Source organism: Schistocerca americana, chromosome X (genome assembly GCF_021461395.2).
Source record: "Schistocerca americana isolate TAMUIC-IGC-003095 chromosome X, iqSchAmer2.1, whole genome shotgun sequence".
Lineage (NCBI taxonomy): Eukaryota > Metazoa > Arthropoda > Insecta > Orthoptera > Acrididae > Schistocerca > Schistocerca americana.
In genome coordinates, this window is record NC_060130.1 from 761,375,268 (window position 1) to 761,394,308 (window position 19,041).

Below are 19,041 nucleotides of genomic sequence, written 5' to 3' on the forward strand. Positions count from 1 at the left end.
ATGTGATTCACCCGTAGAGCCGACACGCTCCCGTTGATCGACGGTCGAGTCCCGATGGTCTCGTGTCCACTGCAATCGTAACTATGTCGTTGGCTCAACATGTGACCAAGTAGAGGTGGTCTAATGCGGGGCTCCGCGTTCAACAGTGAACGGTGTGCTCCGAAACATTTCTACAAACGTCAGCATTGTGCTTTTACGGCAGAGATGCCACAGATCACCATCTATCCTACATTACAGAGCAGGCAAGCCTTCCAACCCCACGCTCTGTGAAGACGCGTGGACATCCAACCATTTAGTGCTAGTGGTAGTTTCATTGCCCTTCTACCTCTTTCTGTAGATGCTCATGACAGTAGCACGTGAACATTCGACCAGCCTCGCCGTTTATGAGTACTCGTTCGCAGGCTCTACGTAATAATATTCTGCCCTTTGTCAAAGTCTCTAATCTCTATAGACTTCCCCGTATATTCGCTAGAGCGATCCCTCGTCCGTGTCTGCTCTGCTCACATACTTTTGTTACCGTGCCGGGTGCACGCAACACCACCAGGTGGCATCGAATGTCGCGGTGAGCAGTGGTCATAATGTTTTGGCTTATCAGTGTATACAGTAATTCCATCTACAAAAACGGCCACTGCAAGAGCAGCAAAACCAAACTATGAATAATAATTTGCTTACGTTAATACTTAGAATATCACATCAACATAATTCACTAGTCATCTTGTGGTGTTGCAGTTCTTCGTGCTACGTCCTTGCTTGCTACGAAATGGGAAGAGGAATTCCGCCTTATGCAAGACACCTCTTCCCATAATTCACTAGACATAAAATCGGGGTGTGCACTCACCATTACCGGTATTTCACTTAGCGCCAAGATTGTGAACACACTATCCCAGACTCTGGCTATACGAGTGTGTAAATGAGGGTAACGCTGTTTCTTCAGTCGTTTCCACCTACTGTCAGGAAAGTTAGAGTTTCTGTCATTTTTCCTTAGTAGAGGGCGTTTCGCACTCCTTGTTCCCTGCTCAACTCTCTGCGGTTTGCTTGTTCTACCTAAGGACTCAAGAACCGAGTTAGATGTGTTGATGGCAGCGGGTACGACCAGCCTGTGGCTGGGCATTTTCACCTGACTCAGATAATTTCTGCAGCCGGTCAGTCAGTAAGCTCATCCCTATGGGCTAGCCCTCCAGCTAGAAGCGAGCAACTGAAAATCGTCCTGTGTTGAATAGCCTATAGTTCGTATTTTTCCAGAATTCTGTGCTGTTTTTAAACAGCTTTCTTGTTACTTTATTTTCCAAACATTAAGAAACCTTTAGACTGATGTACCTAGCAAGTGACAAAAGTCATGGGATAACTCCTAATATCGTGTCGGACCTCCTTCTGTTCGGTGTAGTGCAGCGACTCGACGTGGCATGGACTCAACAAGTCGTTGAATGTCCCCCGCAGAAATAATGAACCACGCGGCGTCTATAGCCGTCCATAATTGCGAAAGTGTAACCAGTACAGGAATTTCTTCGCAGACTGACCTCTCGATTATGTTCCATAAATATTCGATTGGATTGATGTCGGGAGATTTGAGTGCCCAAATCATTCGCTCGAATTGTCCAGAGTGTTCTTCAGACCAGTCGCGAACAATTGTGGCCCGGTGACGTGTTTGGGAACATGAAGTTCGAATGGCTCTGAGCACTATGCGACTTAACTTCTGAGGTCATCAGTCGCCTAGAACTTAGAACTAATTAGACCTAACTAACCTAAGGACATCACACACATCCATGCCCGAGGCAGGATTCGAACCTGCGACCGTAGCGGTCGCTCGGTTCCAGACTGTAGCGCCTAGAACCGCACGCCCACTCCGGCCGGCGAACATGAAGTCCATGAATGGTTGCAAATGGTTTACAAGTAGCCGAACATATCCATTTCCAGTCAACTATCGGTTCAGCTGGATCAGAGGACCCAGTCCATTCCATGTAAACACAGCCCACACCATTCTGGAGCCGCCGCCATCTTGCACAGTGCCTTGGTGACAACCTGGACCCACGGCTTTGTGGAGTCTGCGCCATAATCGAACCTTACCGTCAGCTCTTACCAACTGAAATCGGGACTCATCTGACCAGGCCACGGTTTTCCAGTCGTCTAGGGACCAACCGATATGGTCTCAAGCCAAGGAGAGGCGCTGCAGGCGATTTCGTGCTATTAGCGAAGGCGCTCGTGTCTGTCATCTTCTGCTATAGCCCATTAACATCAAATTCGCCACACTGTTCTAACGGATACGTTCGTCGTACGACCTACAGTAATTTATGCGGTTATTTCGGGCGGTGTGGCTTGTTGTTAGCACTGACAACTCTACGCAAGCGCCGCTGCTCTCGGTCATGAATGGAAAGCCATCAGGCACTGCGTTGTCTGTGGTAGGAGGTAATGTCTGAAATTTGGTATTCTCGGCACATCCTTGACAAAGTGGATCTCGGAATATTGAATTCCATAACGATTTCGGAAATGGAGTGTCCCGTACGTGTAGCTTTGTGTGCATGGAAATACAGATTTTTGTTTAGAACCTTTACCACAATGCTCTGAAGTATGCCTGGTTCTCAGAAAACATGCGTCGATTTCCGCGGACTGCGCTGAAATTATGTACGTATGGTATCAACATTTCGTCACTACATGTCTACTGATTCTTGCTTTGTCACCATCATTACTAGTTCTTTAAAATTTTCATGTTAATCTTTGATGCTCTTCATATCTGGCGGGCCTCGACCCAGGTACTTCATTACTGTCTCTGAACTGTAATAGGCGGCGATGTTTCATGAAACCAAAACTCACAATCCGATTTCTCCTGCATAGACGACATTGTGACAATAGCGCTCTTAAATTACGGCTCCTATAACGAGAGAGAGAGAAGAAATCAAAAGCTGTCAAAGCACATGTAGAAGTATAGGCACAAAAACTTCATTAGTTAAGCTACCATTTGCAGCAAACCGCATAGCTGTTTCTACCGTAGCTCCTCAGAATTAAATGTTGGTAGCCAGGGAAAGACTTTAGGCTCGCCCTGTACTTGCAAAGTGGGTTAAGCTGCAGTTTTGAGATGACCAGCTTTTGGCGCGCGGCTGAGCCGTAGCTGGGAATGGCCGTGAGCGGCTGGCGCGGTTCCCGCGGAGCGCGTGGGCCACTTCCTCGCAGCCCCTCCACCGCAGGCCCCCCGTGCAACGAGCCACTTAAAGCCGCCCACCCCACTCGCAGCCGCAAGCGCCAGATCCGCGATCGTTTACCTGTCTGCCCTCAGTGCCATTAAATCCTATCTTCTGCAAATCTGTGGACAACTGAACAAAAATAGCCCTCGAATTTTGACACGGAAACAGAGTACTCCGAAACTTGCCCGTCGTGTAAAAAAGCAGAGGAGTCTCACGTAGGGTAGTGGCCCATTATATCGTGTTATGACCAGGCGAAACTACACTACTGGCCATTATAATTGCTATACCACGAAGATGACGTGCTACAGACGCGAAATTTAACGGACAGGAAGAAGATGCTGTGATATGCAAATGACTAGCTTTTCAGAGCGTTCACACAAGGTTGGCGCCGGTGGCGACACCTACAACGTGTGCTGACATGAGGAAAGTTTCCAACCGATTTCTCATACACAAACAGCAGTTGACCGGCGTTGCCTGGTGAAATGTTGTTGTGATGCCTCGTGTAAGGAGGAGAAATGCGTACCATCACGTTTAGGACTTTGATAAAGGTCGGATTATATCCTATCGCGATTGCAGGTTATCGTATCGCGATATTGCTGCTCCCGTTGGTCGAGATACAATGACTGTTAGCAGAATACGGAATCGGTGGGTTCAGGAGGATAAACGGGACGCCGTGCTGGATCCCAACGGCCTCGTATCACCAGCAGTCGAGATGATAGGCATCTTATCCGCATGGCTGTAACGGATCGTGCAGCCACATCTCGATCCCTGAGTCAACAGATGAGGACGTTTGCAAGACAACAACCATTTGCAAGAACAATTCGACGACGTTTGCAGCAGCATGGACTATCAGCTCGGAGACCTTTGCTGCGGTTACCCTTGACGCTGCATCACAGACAGGAGCGCCTGCGATGGTGTACTTGAAGACGAACCTGGGTGCACGAATGGCAAAACGTCATTTTTTCGGATGAATCCAGGTTCTGTTTACAGCATCATATTGGTCGCATCCGTGTTTGGCGACATCGCGGTGAACGCACATTGGAAGCGTGTATTCGTTATCGCCATACTGGCGTATCACCCGGCGAGATGGTATGGGGTGCTATTGGTTATGTGTCTCGGTCACCTCTTGTTCGCATTGACGGAACTTCGAACAGTGGACGTTACATTTCAGATGTGTTACGACCCGTTGCTCTACCCTTCATTCGATCCCTGTGAAACCCTACATTTCAGCAAGATAATGCACGACCGCATGTTGCAGGTCCTGTACGGGCCTTTCTGGATACAGAAAATGTTCGACTGCTGCCCTGGCCAGCACATTCTCCAGATCTCTCACCAATTGAAAACGTCTGGTCAATGGTGGCCGATGAACTGGCTCGTCACAGTACGCCAGTCACTACTGTTGATGAACTGTGGTATCGTGTTGAAGCTGAATGGGCAGCTGTACCTGTACACGCCATCCAAGCTCTGTTTGACTCAATGCCCAGACGTATCAAGGCCGTTATTACGGCCAGAGGTGGTTGTTCTGGGTACCGATTTCTCAGGATCTATGCACCCAAATTGCGAGAAAATGTAATCATGTGTCAGTTCTAGTATAATATATTTGTCCAATGAATACCCGTTTATCGTCTGCATTTCTTCTTGGTGTAGCAGTTTTAAAGGCCAGTAGTGTACTTTCGTCCGGCCACAGCTGTGGGTTCTTTGAGTGCTCTGGGGATGGTTCATTTTTAGCTACATGTGAAATATCAGTTAAGTTTATTACAGAACTGAATAAAAGATTTACTTAATTTTGACACATGTCTTTGACATAGTAGTACTGGATAATTTACAATTGTCACGGAATAGCAGAACATCACTTGACGCACTAATTAACATCACTTCGCTTGAGGATCAATGTTCAACATTAGGAAGTACATTTCCTCAGGAACTTTAACTGTCACTGTCCTACTCGATGATGTTGACTGCCGTAGCTGACGTCTGGAACTGGGGCAGAGCTCTTGCTAGCTCTATACTATACTGACTTCAGCGTGAGGGCGCTGCTATGCTGGGAGGGGAGGCGTCGTCTTCAGTAGCGTTTCCCATACGTCTTTGTGGACTGCAGCATGCCGTCGCTAATATCTGTGGTATCGATTCGCATTGGTAGCTTTGGTTTGGCAACGACTGCTGAAGATGACTGGATTGGGGATGCACGAACAACAGTAGTGATCCTGAAATTTTTACAATCTAATTTATTTTCTGTCGGACACAATCAAAAAATTTTTACTTACGACTGGGTCTTCATAAACTACAGTGCGAAACACAAAACCAAATTACAATCACTGGATTTTAAAAATCATGTCTCTTCCACTTGCCACAGTATACTTTAAAACAGACGTAAAATAAAATATGGTCCATGCTAGTGGATCAGCAGATGGTAAATGTAATGTACCAGAACATAAGTAACTAAAGATCTAAATCGTACACAAGTGACGTAAGCTGCACGTAGCACCTCTCAGTCCTAGCGTTATATGCGCTCGTCTTCTATATTTGACTTTAAAACATGAAGGCAATCTCCTTTATAACTATGATTCTGCATATAATTGTGTTTATTACCTTTGTAAAATTGTATATGAAGTATGAAATACTATGAGCACACAATATGTGTCGTAAAATAATCCACGTAATAACAAATACAAAACTTTTAATGTGACAGTGCATAACATGATCTCCGAATTAGGATAGAGGATGCATCATATAAGAAGGAAATCCAGGGTTTAAACGTTAAAGCAATTACAAGGGTAATCCCGAAAGTAAGGTATCCTATTTTTTTATGAGTACATAGACCTGTTTATTTCTACAAAGATTTACATCGGTTTACAGCTTGAACATTTAGCTATTTTTCGACATAATCACCATTTCTGTCGATGCATTTTTCTAGACACTGTGGCAGTTTTTGTATGCCCATGTCATACCAGCTCGCCGCCATGCTGGTCAGAAAATTATGAACCTCGTCTTTCACCTTGTCGTCGGAGCTGAAACGCTTTCCGGCCAGATGTTCTTTTAAACTATGGAACAGGTGGTAGTCACTGGGCTAGAGGGTGGGTGGGTGGGTGATTATGTTCCGCTGAAACTGTTGCAGGAGAGCAACGGTTTGCCGAGCGATGTGTGGGCGAGCGTTGTCATGGAGAGTGTGTACGCCCTGGCTCAACAGACCTCTTCTCCGGTTCTGAATTGCCCGTTTGAGGTTTTTCAGAGTCTCACAGTGCTTGTCAGCGTTAACTGTGGTCCAGCGATTCAGCTCCAACGACGAGGTGAAAGAAGAGGTTCATAACTTTATGAAAAGCATGGCGGCGAGCTGGTATGACATGGGCATACAGAAACTGCCACAGCGTCTACAAAAATGCATCGTCAGAAATGGTGATTATGTTGAAAAATAGCTAATGTTCAAGCTGTAAAGTGATGTAAACCACTGTAGATATGAACAAGTCTATGTACTTATTAAAAAATAGGAGACGTTACTTTTGGGATTACCTTCGTAGAACCAGTGCAGTATGCGTATGTAAGAGGTCATATTGCAGAATGTTATGTCGACCATCGGCATCAGGATATTTACGCTGCTGGTCATTTGCATAGCGGCGTCGGCCAGGGCGGCACAGCACCTCGCTGCGGACATACGGAACGTTTTTGGCGGACTAGAAGTGTCGGCTTGCAGGTAGTTTCCAGGAATACTGTGCGCAAAAGTGATTTTTTTATGGGCGCGTAATTCCACTGGGCGCAGCCACGTAGACGACAAGTTAAATACTGCAAGTTCCCTTATATCCTGTTCCTCTTCCGCAGAAACGTGGTACAGCGGTTAAGCACTGAACCCTACGCTCAAAATAAATTTCGTTTATTTTTTTCACCAGTCAACGAAATTTAGCGTCTGTTGTTCCTCCAACTAACCTTGTTCTACTTTTTCCAAAACTGTTTCACTGGGGAAGATCGTACTACGGTCATCCTTAAATTCGTCGCAGGGAAGTCAAAATGGCAGATATCAAAATTAGTGACCGCGGGATAGAAAACCAACTAAAATCGCTCAACAGAGAAAGAATACTGGATCTGATGGGATACCTATACGATTCCATATAGTACGAGGGTGAAGTTTTTCCTCTTGTATCAGCATTGCACTATACGTCTCCGGAGAAAAGAAGCGCTCCCAGTGATTGGAAAAAAGCGCAGGTCATTCCAGTTTTCAAGAAGAGTCGTCGAACAGACGCACATAACAGTAGGCCTATATCACTGACGTCAGATGAGTGTTGCAGAATTTTTGGAACACGTTTTATGCTCCCTTGTTATGACACTGCTGAAGATTGAAAATCTCATGGTATATTGATAATTTTTACTTATGGACCGTCTGACAGCATGTGAATAAAACACAATTTAAGTGCCATACGCGTTTCGCCTTTATTTTCTGCAAGGCATCATCAGTGGCAGGTTGCGTGGACAATTTCTTACATCTTACGCTCCTGTTGCATTTTTGGTGTTGTTCTTCTTCTTATGAATGCCACTTTGCGGTTTTTTCCCACATTCCACAGCACTATGAACTGAACGCTTGTTTCAATGTAATGTTTTGGTTTCTGTTTGAACATTACATTGAACAGAAACCAAAACATTATATTGAAACAAGCGTTCAGTTCATAGTGCTGTGGAATGTGGAAAAAAACCGCAAATTGGCATCCATGAGAAGAAGAACAACACCAAAAATGCAACAGGAGCGTAAGATGTAAGAAATTGTCCACGCAACCTGCCACTGATGATGCCTTGCAGAAAATAAAGGCAAACGCTTATGGCACTAAAATTGTGTTTTATTCAGATGCTGTCTGACGGTCCATAAGTAAAAATTATCAGTATACCGTAATATCACACGTAACTGAGGAAGACAGAACTACAAAAGTTGAAGACTAAAAATCTCCTCTGTAGGAACGAACATGTATGCGGCAGACAACGATCGTGTGACACCCAGCTCGTCCACGAGACATAGAAACCAGTAGGTACCGGCGCCTAGTTATTCCATGTTCCTTGACTGCCAGAAGGCGTTCGATACATTTCTGCACTGTCGCCTACTGAATAAAATACTAGCGCACGGAATATCAAACCAACTTTGTGCCTTTATTTAAGAATAACAAGCAAACAGAACACAACATGTTATTCTTAACAGAGAAAAATCTTCAGACTTAAAAATAAGTGTGCCCCAGGGGAATGTTACAGAACCATTACTTTTCAAAATATACCTAAACGCTCCAGTGGATAACATCGGAAGCTCAGTGAGGCTTTTCGCGAGTATAGCTGAGAAGTCGCAACGCTTGAATATTGTACCGAAATACATAAGACCTGAAGACAATCGACGCTTGGTGTATGGACTGGCAGTTGAGCCTCAAAATAAACAAATGTAACGTATTGCGCATAAACAGGCAAAAACACCCATTGTCATATGATCACACGATGACAGAACAATGACGGAAAGCATGACCTCAATTACAGATCTGGTAATATGCGTACGGAGCGATTTAAAGTGGCACGACTACATGAAACTAAACTCAGGTAAGGCAAATGCCAGACTGACACTCAATGCATGAATTCCCAAGAAGAATCCATCCAAGAAGAAGGTAGTTTACAAACCTATCATTCGATGTATTCTTTAATATTGCTCGTCAGCCTGGGATCTGCACGTGATAAGATTGGTAGTGGAAACGGGGATGATCCAAAGAAGAACAGCGCGTTCCGTCACAGATTCATTTAGGAAGCGCGAAAGCATCATGGAGATTCTCATCCAACGCCAGTGGCAGACACTGCAAGAGAAGCGTTGTGCATCACAGTTTGGTTTACTGGTAAAATTATGAGAGCGTATGTTCCTGGAAGAATCAATCGATGTGTTGCTTACCCATACGTTTATCTCGCGAAAAGACAATAACGGTAAAATTAGAGAGATTCGAGGTCACATAGAGGCTTATCAACTATCTTTCTTCCCGCGGACCATTCACGACTGGAACAGGGGAGGGTGAGGGGAGGAAAGTGGTACGAAAGTACCCTCTGCCACACACCGTACGATGGATTGTCTAGTATAGATGTAGGTGATCTCTCACGCCCTATTTTGTGACTGCTTTATCAAAGATGTTCTCATTTTTTCCTCATAAATACAAGATATTATTGAAAATCAACCGCGAATAATTTTGCCGCATTGAATGTTAAGCTCTAACTAAAACGGAACGAAACAAGTAAACCTGCTTACAGGTCTTATCTAGCGCTTCTTTTCGTTTTAATTATAACATATAGCGCTAATTTTGACGCTGTTCACTGTCTACCGAAATGATTAATTATTCTCTTCCCAGAATTTCAGTCGTTCACAGAAACCTTTCTCCTTTAACAGGTTGATCTGCTGTCAACAAACTCATTAATTTGCTTTAATTACCTTCTAAATGAAATACCGAGTTCAGAGCGAATGCTCGACAGTAATTAATGTAATGCAGAGTACATCAATAGACTAATATTACCCAATACCTCAATAATAAAGTGCCTTGACGAAGGACAAACAGGATCTGAGCAGTTTAACGTTATTTTGCAAGAAGTAAAGCCTATCCCGTTCTCGTAAATACTTTGGCGATGGTGGCTAAGAAATTTCGGATTCAGCGGAGCCCTTTTTATCACACTGGATGCAAAAATAAAGCAACCTATGTCTTAGGCACGGTAGATTTATTATAAAAGATTTTACCCATGGTAAATCATTGATATTCTTCAAGAACTATGATATCAGCAGGTAAATAAGAGCATGAAAGGCGCTAGAAATGCAGATTGAAGTGCCTGTAAATCACCGAACGCAGTATCTAACACATTTTTTCTTATGAATTACATAAAAATAATTTTCTGCAAATCTCAACAAATGACGAAACTTTGACTCAATATATTACAAATGCAGTTATATTACTATCATTACATCGACCAACAAAGGCGCCGTTTTTCGTAAGAAATAAGGTTTTGTTACCCCCCATACATTTGGCTCTAAAGCGTAACCTTCTCAGTTAACTCGCTTGTAAGACAATACGTCACCATATATGCTCATCTAATCAAGAGGAAAGAGTAAATTTACTTCTACTTAGCTGCTCTCCACTGCATCGTCGAACGATAATTTATCAGTGTTAGCTAATTTTATAGTGTAGAATATTTTTAAAAAGTAATAAAACAAACGACACGGAAAAACTGGAGGATAAATGTTGACTGTTCTTTTATGCAATTATTTGCGTTTTCGAAAATATTAATCTTTTACAGAATACCTAAAACGTCTTATCCTTTATGTTTGTTTCGCATTATCAATGTATATTGTTTGTTGTAAAGTAATTTGCGCTATCTCGCATTATCCAATGACTTTAAGCTTCTTTAAAGTTTCTGTAACACCTAGAATATTACAATTTTGTTTTCACATTCTTTAATGAAAATTGTTTATTGGACGTACTTTAATTCTTTGTTAAATGCGCGTTTGATGTATTTATGAATGAATTTGGCTTCGGCCCCACATACGTCCAGAGAGATTATATGTTTCACGATCTGTGCAAGTCATTAAAAAAACCTACCCATAAATTCGAAAATTCAAAGACTGGTTTTCTCGTTTCCTCCCAGGAAGGAACACTGCGTCTCAGTAGACACTGATATCGACTGGATCCAGGAATACGAATTCTTATTTCAACAATGCTGACATGGTATAGTTCCAGAAGAACTGACCGATTGTCTCAGCAATCCATAAGATAGAACACCCAAAGATGAAACTCAAACATTTCAAACTATTATACACTGAATCGTCAAAGAAACTGGTATATTCATGCCTATTCAAATACAGAGATACTTTTAACTCGAGGTCTGAACCACTGCATATGCGGCCAAAGATACACAAGGCGCCAGAGACGTTGATAGGTGGCAAAGAGGTGTAACCTTCGACCATAGATACTAATAGACTGGGCAAGCAGTGCAGCGGCTATACATCTGGCGTGGCTGCAACGTAGAATCACGTGACTGTTGGCAGAACGTCGGCGGGAGTTCAAGGCAGCATTCTGATTCCTGATTTCACTTCCAGTATTTCTCAGTGGATTTCCTGCTAACTTCACCACATTAAATGTAGCTTATGTAAACACAGCTAGAAGTGATAAATTATTGCGTAACCACTGTACAAATTTAGTTTTACAGCCATTACTTCACAATGAACTTTGTGAACTGCTGAAACACTTTCGATGTTCGGCAATATATTCGCTGCGAATATTTCAGTGTTACCAATTATGAGATGCATTCTCTACTAACAATACGCGTTATGCACTGCATAAAATGTAAATATTGCGTGTGTGTGTTTTAGTGCCTTGGTTGTAGAAAGTGTTATAGACTTCATAAATCGGCATAAACAACGAAACCTGTAACGTAAACACACGTGTTCACATCGAATGTATCGAACTCAATTGTGTCGTTCACTCACAAAACGTAAAGCAGTTCCATTTGAAAGCTCGTTTTTGGTTTAAACAGTTTGTGTCGTAGGTGTATCAAATAAGATATCTACAAAATCAGTACTTACTTACATGAATACTTGTTCCACAGATCTTGAATACGATACTTTGCAATGATGTGTCAGTTTAATGAAAGGTAGAACTATCATTACATGACAATTCTTCCAGTCACTTATTTATACCTAAAAATAGTCAACTGAGTAGGAGCTGTCATTCATAGATTCTTTTAGTTTGATTTTAAATGCTGGTTGGCTATCTGTCAGGCTTTTAATGCTTTTTGGTAAATGACCAAAGATTTTTGTAGCAGCATATTATTTATCCCAAACATTACAGCTTATTATCTGGAAACTAGCAAAGGCCATACAACTACCTTTTTGCAAATGGTATTCAGTATCTGTTTCTGATATTCGTATGTTTTGTGACTGGGAAGTACAAAATATAACTAAACCCTGATGAGAAATCAAACCCCTAACTTGTTTTTGCAAATTGCTCTTTAAAATAATACCAGCATAATTCACCCCTTTTTGTACCAAAGTCAGATTTAATCTAGGATAGTAAAAATCATCCTTTCTTCTTATGTAGTAGCAATGCACATTGCCATTGCTTTTGGAGTGGGAAGGGTTATTGGTAATAAATATCTCTCTCTCTCTCTCTCTCACACACACACACACACACACACACACACAATATATATATATATATATATATATATATATATATATATATATATATATATATATTCTTCAAAGTGCTTCGAACAGATGCGTGTGTGCGCAGTAGGCTTGAAATCTTTTCGTTTCACTGCCTGTATCCACATCTGCCTGCGCCCTTCATCCTTTGGAAACCTATACGAAAGGGAAAAAGCAGCTTTGTAGCTTACCATTTCAAGAAATATATACGATTGCAATTTGCGCCTGGAAACACACACAGCACTTCAATTTACGTAACTGTGGCGTTCCGGGTAAGGATATGATACACACAATAGCTTATCAGTATTCAAGAAATGTCGCTAAATTAAACTAATAATACTTACACGTGAAATTTAATGTTACTTCCCTTCACAAAACGCTCGGTACAACCATAAGCACAACAGGATACCACCATTGTTTTGCCAATAGTCACGTGGTATAGCAGTAGAGATGTTGGTGCCACGAAATATACGTCATGACCAGTCTACCAATATCTATGGTCGAAGCATACGCATGGAAATTGAATCTATGGCTACGCAGTCGATCCACACGGTGATATCGATGTGCCACGGAGAGCTTTACCGTCGCGACGTCTTTGTAATTTAATTTCAGAAATTGCCGGATTCCATACAAGCTTAAGCCGCTATCTCTATTAATTAAATTCGTCGCCAACCGACACGGCATCTCAATAATAATAAAAAAAAAAAAAATTAAAGAGCACAATAACCTCGCTCTCGAGTGTCTTTGGCGAACATTTAAAACCATCTCCTCCCCGAAGAGGTACTTGAAGTGCCTCTTCATGTTTTCGCGGGGTAAAGACAGTGCCATAAGATTTCGGGCGTGCAGCCGCATAAATTCAGTTTCTTCTTCTAATATTTCGGCTGAATACCGTCCAGCCATCTTCAGAGTGAGCCGAGGTGACTAACGCTCCAGCACTTGCTCCGTCCTTTTAACTCGAGGACTGAACCACTGCATATGCGGCCAAAGATACACAAGGCGCCAGAGACGTTGATAGGCGGCAAAGAGGTTTAACATACACATGGAAATTAAATCTATGGCTGCGCAGTCGATCCACACAGTGATATCGATGTGTCACGGAGAGCTGAACCGTCGCGACGTCTTTGTGATTTAATTACAGGAATTGCCGGATTCCATCCAAGCTGAAGCCGCTCTCTGTATTAATTAAATTCGTCGCCAACGGACACGGCATCTTAATAAAAAACTTAAAGAACTCAGTAACCCCGCTCCTCGAGTTAAAAGGACAGAGCAAGTGGAGTTAAAAGGATGGAGCAAGTGCTGCAACGTTAGTCACCTCGGCTTGCTCTGATGATGGCTGGATGGTATTCAGCCGAAATATTAGAAGAATAAACTGAATTTATGCGGCTGCACGCCCGAAATTTTATGGAACAGTCTTTACGCCGCGAAAACATGAAAATGCACATCAAGATTTAAGTGAGTTTGATCGTGGTGTTGTAGTCGGCGCATGAGCGATGGGACACAGCATCGCCGAGGTAGCGATGAAGTGGGGATTTTCCCTTACGACCGTTTCACGAGAGTACCGTGAATATCAGGAATCCGGTAAAACATCAGCTCTTCGACATTGCTGCGGCCCGAAAAAGATCTGCAAGAACGGGACCAACGACGACTGAAGAGACTCGTTCATTGTGACAAAAGTGCAACCCTTCCTGAAATTGCTGCCGAAAACATGTCGCCTGGTCGTATGAGCCTCGTTTCAAATCGTATCGAGCGGATAGACGTGTACGGGTATGGAGACAACCTCATGAATCCATGAACCCTGCATGTCAGCAGGGGACTGTTCAAGCTGGTGGAGGCTCTGTAATGGTGTGGGGCATGTGCAGTTGGAGTGATATGGGATCCCTGATACGACTAGATACGACTCTGACAGGTGACATTGACCATATCTGGGATACTTTGCAGCGTGCTGCTCAGAAGAGATCTCCACCCCCCCCTCCCCCTTCGTATTCTTACGGATTCATGGACAATCCTGCAGGATTCATGGTGTCAGTTCCCTCCATCACGACTTCAGACTTTATTCGAGTCCATGCTATATCATGTTGCGTCACTTCTGTGTGCTCACGGGGACCCTACACGATATTAGGCAGGTGTACCAGTGTCTTTGGCTCTTCAGTGTATTTGCGTTGCTTGTAAGTCAGATCACACTCAAAGCATCGTATAGTCTTTTCCCTTCCACGACGAGAGTGGTGGCGCATTGGATACGACATTGTACTCGTATTCTGAAGTAGGGCTAAAATCCTTGATCAGTCATCCTGATTGAGTTTTTCCACGGGGTTAACTGCCTCAGGTTCCTTGGAAAAAAATGCGTCCGATTTCCTAGCTTGTGCTTCGTCCCTAATAACCTCGACGCCGACGATGCGTTAAAATAACATTTATTTTTCCGTTTCTAGTGTCCTTGTCGGGAGAATCACATCACTGACCTACTTATGGATTTCGCACAACTGGTTTAGTTACGAGTAACGGAACTGCTTGTAGGTGAGAGGAAAAAGGTTTCTAGACAACGTAGTATAAGATGCAGCAAAATGAAAACGAGACAGGTTGGAAAAAGTAAGTAAACTGGTTACTGTTTAAAATGTAATCACTATAACTGTTACTACATTTATCGCACTGTGAGACAATACCTTCATGGAAACTTGTTTGCAGTTTCCTACAGAACCATTGTTGTACCCAGGCGTGCACCTCTTCGTCCGAAGCAAATCGACGACCACGAATGTCTTCCGTCAGGGCTCCAAAAATTTGGAAATCGGATGGGTAGAGATTGAGCTTGTGCGGAGGATTGTAAGGGCTTCCCAGCGAAACTTCTGCCCGCCCACATATTGCCAGGGTTTCGCTGATAAGCCCTTAACATCCCCCATGCAGTACCGATCTCTCTCCACGAGATTTCTATATTTTTGGAATTCTGAAGAAACACTTTTGTGGCCGTCGACTTGCTTCGGACGAAGAAGAAGTGCACGTCAGGGTACAATCATGGTTCCGTATGTAATCACAAACATGTTTCCGTGAAGGTACTGTCTCACAGGGGATAAATGTGTTAACTGTTAAGGCGATTACTTTTGAAATAATTTGTAGTTTACTTACCTTTTCCCTATATGTCTCGTTTTCATTTGACTGCATCGTATACTTTTACGAAAGAACTTGATCGACAGGTTCACGACTCAGTAATTGGTCAGACATAAAACGGATGAATATACCCAAAGGTCTGAGGCATTAAACTAATGACTCTGATTTTTTTGTGAAAAGTTGCAGAATAGAATGTCGATTATAAATCAATGTCGCTGAGAAAAGTGCAATATTCTACGAGGTGCATTCAAGTTCTAAGGCCTCCGATTTTTTTTCTAATTAACTACTCACCCGAAATCGATGAAACTGGCGTTACTTCTCGACGTAATCGCCCTGCAGACGTACACATTTGTCACAACGCTGATGCCATGATTCCATGGCAGCGGCGAAGGCTTCTTTAGGAGTCTGTTTTGACCACTGGAAAATCGCCGAGGCAATAGCAGCACGGCTGGTGAATGTGCGGCCACGGAGAGTGTCTTTCATTGTTGGAAAAAGCCAAAAGTAACTAGGAGCCAGGTCAGGTGAGTAGGGAGCATGAGGAATCACTTCAAAGTTGTAATCACGAAGAAACTGTTGCCTAACGTTAGCTCGATGTGCGGGTGCGTTGTCTTCGTGAAACAGTGCACGCACAGCTCTTCCCGGACGTTTTTGTTGCAGTGCAGGAAGGAATTTGTTCTTCAAAACATTTTCGTAGGATGCACCTGTTACCGTAGTGCCCTTTGGAACGCAATGGGTAAGGATTACGCCCTCGCTGTCCCAGAACATGGACACCATCATTTTTTCAGCACTGGCGGTTACCCGGTTGAAAAATGGCATCCACGTCTCATCCATTGTCACAACCGACGAAAAGAAAGTCCCATTCATGCTGTTGTTGCGCGTCAACGTTGCTTGGCAACATGCCACACGGGCAGCCATGTGGTCGTCCGTCAGCATTCGTGCCACCCACCTGGATGACACTTTTCGCATTTTCAGGTCGTCATGCAGGATTGTGTGCACAGAACCCACAGATATACCAACTCTGGAGGCGATCTGTTCAACAGTCATTCGGCGATCCCCCTAAACAATTCTCTCCACTGTCGCACCCACGAACGCACTTTCGACACATCCATAACTCCATCACCACATGTCTCCTTCAACTGTCGATGAATTTCAATTGGTTTCACACCACGCAAATTCAGAAAACGAATGATTGCACGCTGTTCAAGTAAGGAAAACGTCGCCATTTTAAGTATTTAAAACAGTTCTCATTCTCGCCGCTGGCGGTAAAATTCCATCTGCCGTACGGTGCTGCCATCTCTGGGACGTATTGACAATGAACGCGGCCTCATTTTAAAACAATGCGCATGTTTCTATCTCTTTCCAGTCCTGAGAAAAAAAATCGGAGGCCTTAGAACTTGAATGCACCTCGTACATACTCATCTTTAGTATTTCTCTATTCTGACAGAGTACGGACCCTACCAATTAACGAACTCCCTGGAACCTGTCAGCTGGTTCCAGTAGTTGTGCTAGTCCTAGGGACCACTTTAGTGATGCTGCTTCCTCTCGACTCGATAACTATAACCGTAGAGTCCCATCTGCCAATCACGCCAACCAGCTTAAAGCGTAAGTTTTTACTGCATGGTGAGCGCTGGCTGTATATCCGTTGTATGATTAGCCAAGTATTATATTATTTCTAAAACAATCTTCATTTTGGTACGGGATCTTGAACCACGTCGGACCTGAGTGGCGCTGGATGTGTCTCTCAGGTATTTTTTTTAAGAATTAGGAATGTTCAATAGCTTTGTGAGTGATCTTATTCTGTACGATTTTAATCGACGATGTATCCGCCCTTCTGTGAGACTATGGCAGGACTATTACGCGCTACACAACGAGAAGGATGTACTACGAAATACGAGGTAACAGGCGATAACCGGTCATTAGGATTTAGATATTCCTTTGGTTTCCTTGCTCGCTGTTCGTTGGGAAGACCATGGCTTGCCTTCCTACATTCTATTTCTAACAGACACCCGTATCTACTTATCTCGTTGTTGCCGAACGTCATTCTGATGCATTAATCGTATTCGCAATTGCGAATCATCAGCTGTAGAATGGAATGACGTCAGTGAAAATTTGTGTCTAGTCGGGACTCGAACCCGGATTTCCCACTTATCGCCAGCGGTTGCCTTACCATTTGGCTATCCGTCACAACTCACGGCCAGACCCAAACTTTCATACGTCGTCAAGAGACATTTTACTTGAACGTCGCTTGCCCGGTGTCAGTGGATAAATACGATATTGCAGGGCCTGTGTTATTTCGATTTACGATGCAAAGTTCCTTTGGACATGCATGCATGCACTGCGGCGACTACAGCCGTTATGAAATACACCAAATGTATTCGCAATTGCGAGTATGGACAACCATCAGCTGCGAATGCCTTTAATGTATTTTATAACGGCTGTAGTCGTCGCAATACCTGTTACTTCGGACATGCATGCAACTTTGCATCGTAAATCAGAATAACACAGGCATTGCAGTATCGTAGTTATTCTAATAAGATACGGAGGAAGGAAGGACGGTTGGAGTATAGCGGTCTTGGAATGTATTGCCAAAAAAATGGCTCTGAGCACTATGGGACTTAACATCTGAGGTCATCAGTCCCCTAGAACTTAAAACTACTTAAACCTAACTAACCTAAGGACATCACACACATCCATGCCCGAGGCAGGATTCGAACCTGCGACCGAAGCAGCCTCGCGGTTCCCGATATTGACTAAATTTTATGGCTTTGCCCTCTGCAGCTTACCATATATGTCGAGGAACATCTGCTGTTTGTTATAGGTTAAACTGACAACGATGCCGGAATCACACCCAGAGTTCGTATATCTCATTCGTTCAGCATCACGTTCTAAAACGTGCTCAATAACAAAGCGGATATCATTGAAACCGAGTGATAATTTGTAAGGTAACTGCAACGCAATTCGCACACTACAGATGTAAACTTTGTTGTTTCAGGATCATATCTAGCATCCTTTTTGGGGTGCTATGCTGCACGAAAACGTCGACATTGGGTATCACGCGGCTGGTACAAAGTCTGATAATTTTCATCAGCATCCATTACCTTAGGAAAGTTCGAACCTCCGGATTTAAAACTTTGCTTCACCAAACTAACGTAATATATTCCAACAAGACAATTCATAACCATATATTTTAGCATCTTTCGTGCATATCATGAGAAAATGTTTATTTCTAGACTTGTCTTTCGCCCGACCGTGTCACCATTTTAGTTTATAACTTTCTTTTAACAGTTTTTGATTTAGTTATAATTAGAAACAAATAGCTACAGGAAGAGAAACTGATACCTGATTACATCTTACCTATTGGTATCCAGATTGTGTTTCTCTGGCAATCGCTGCTGAATAATCTTTCATCGGCTCTGTATTTGTTGCAGGAAACTTGGCCTGGACTTGGTGCCTCGTATGGGAGTGCATATGGTGGATCCTGATACCGTCAGCATAGTGGAGCTGTACAATGTCGTGAGTTTTACAGTTGTCACTCGTTATAATTTACCACATATCTAAATGTAGTCACAGTTTATAAGGGCTGTA

At 43.2% G+C, this 19,041-nt stretch overlaps 1 protein-coding gene across 1 annotated transcript in view; it reads left to right on the forward strand.

Annotated features, from left to right (window-relative positions):
* Nucleotides 1-19,041, forward strand: part of LOC124555196 (dedicator of cytokinesis protein 3) — a 448,693-nt gene that overhangs the window by 249,806 nt on the left and 179,846 nt on the right. Inside the window, exon 3 of the mRNA XM_047129040.1 lies at nt 18,885-18,969. Coding sequence (XP_046984996.1) covers nt 18,885-18,969 — 85 coding nt within the window. The remainder of the gene's footprint in view (nt 1-18,884; nt 18,970-19,041) is intronic.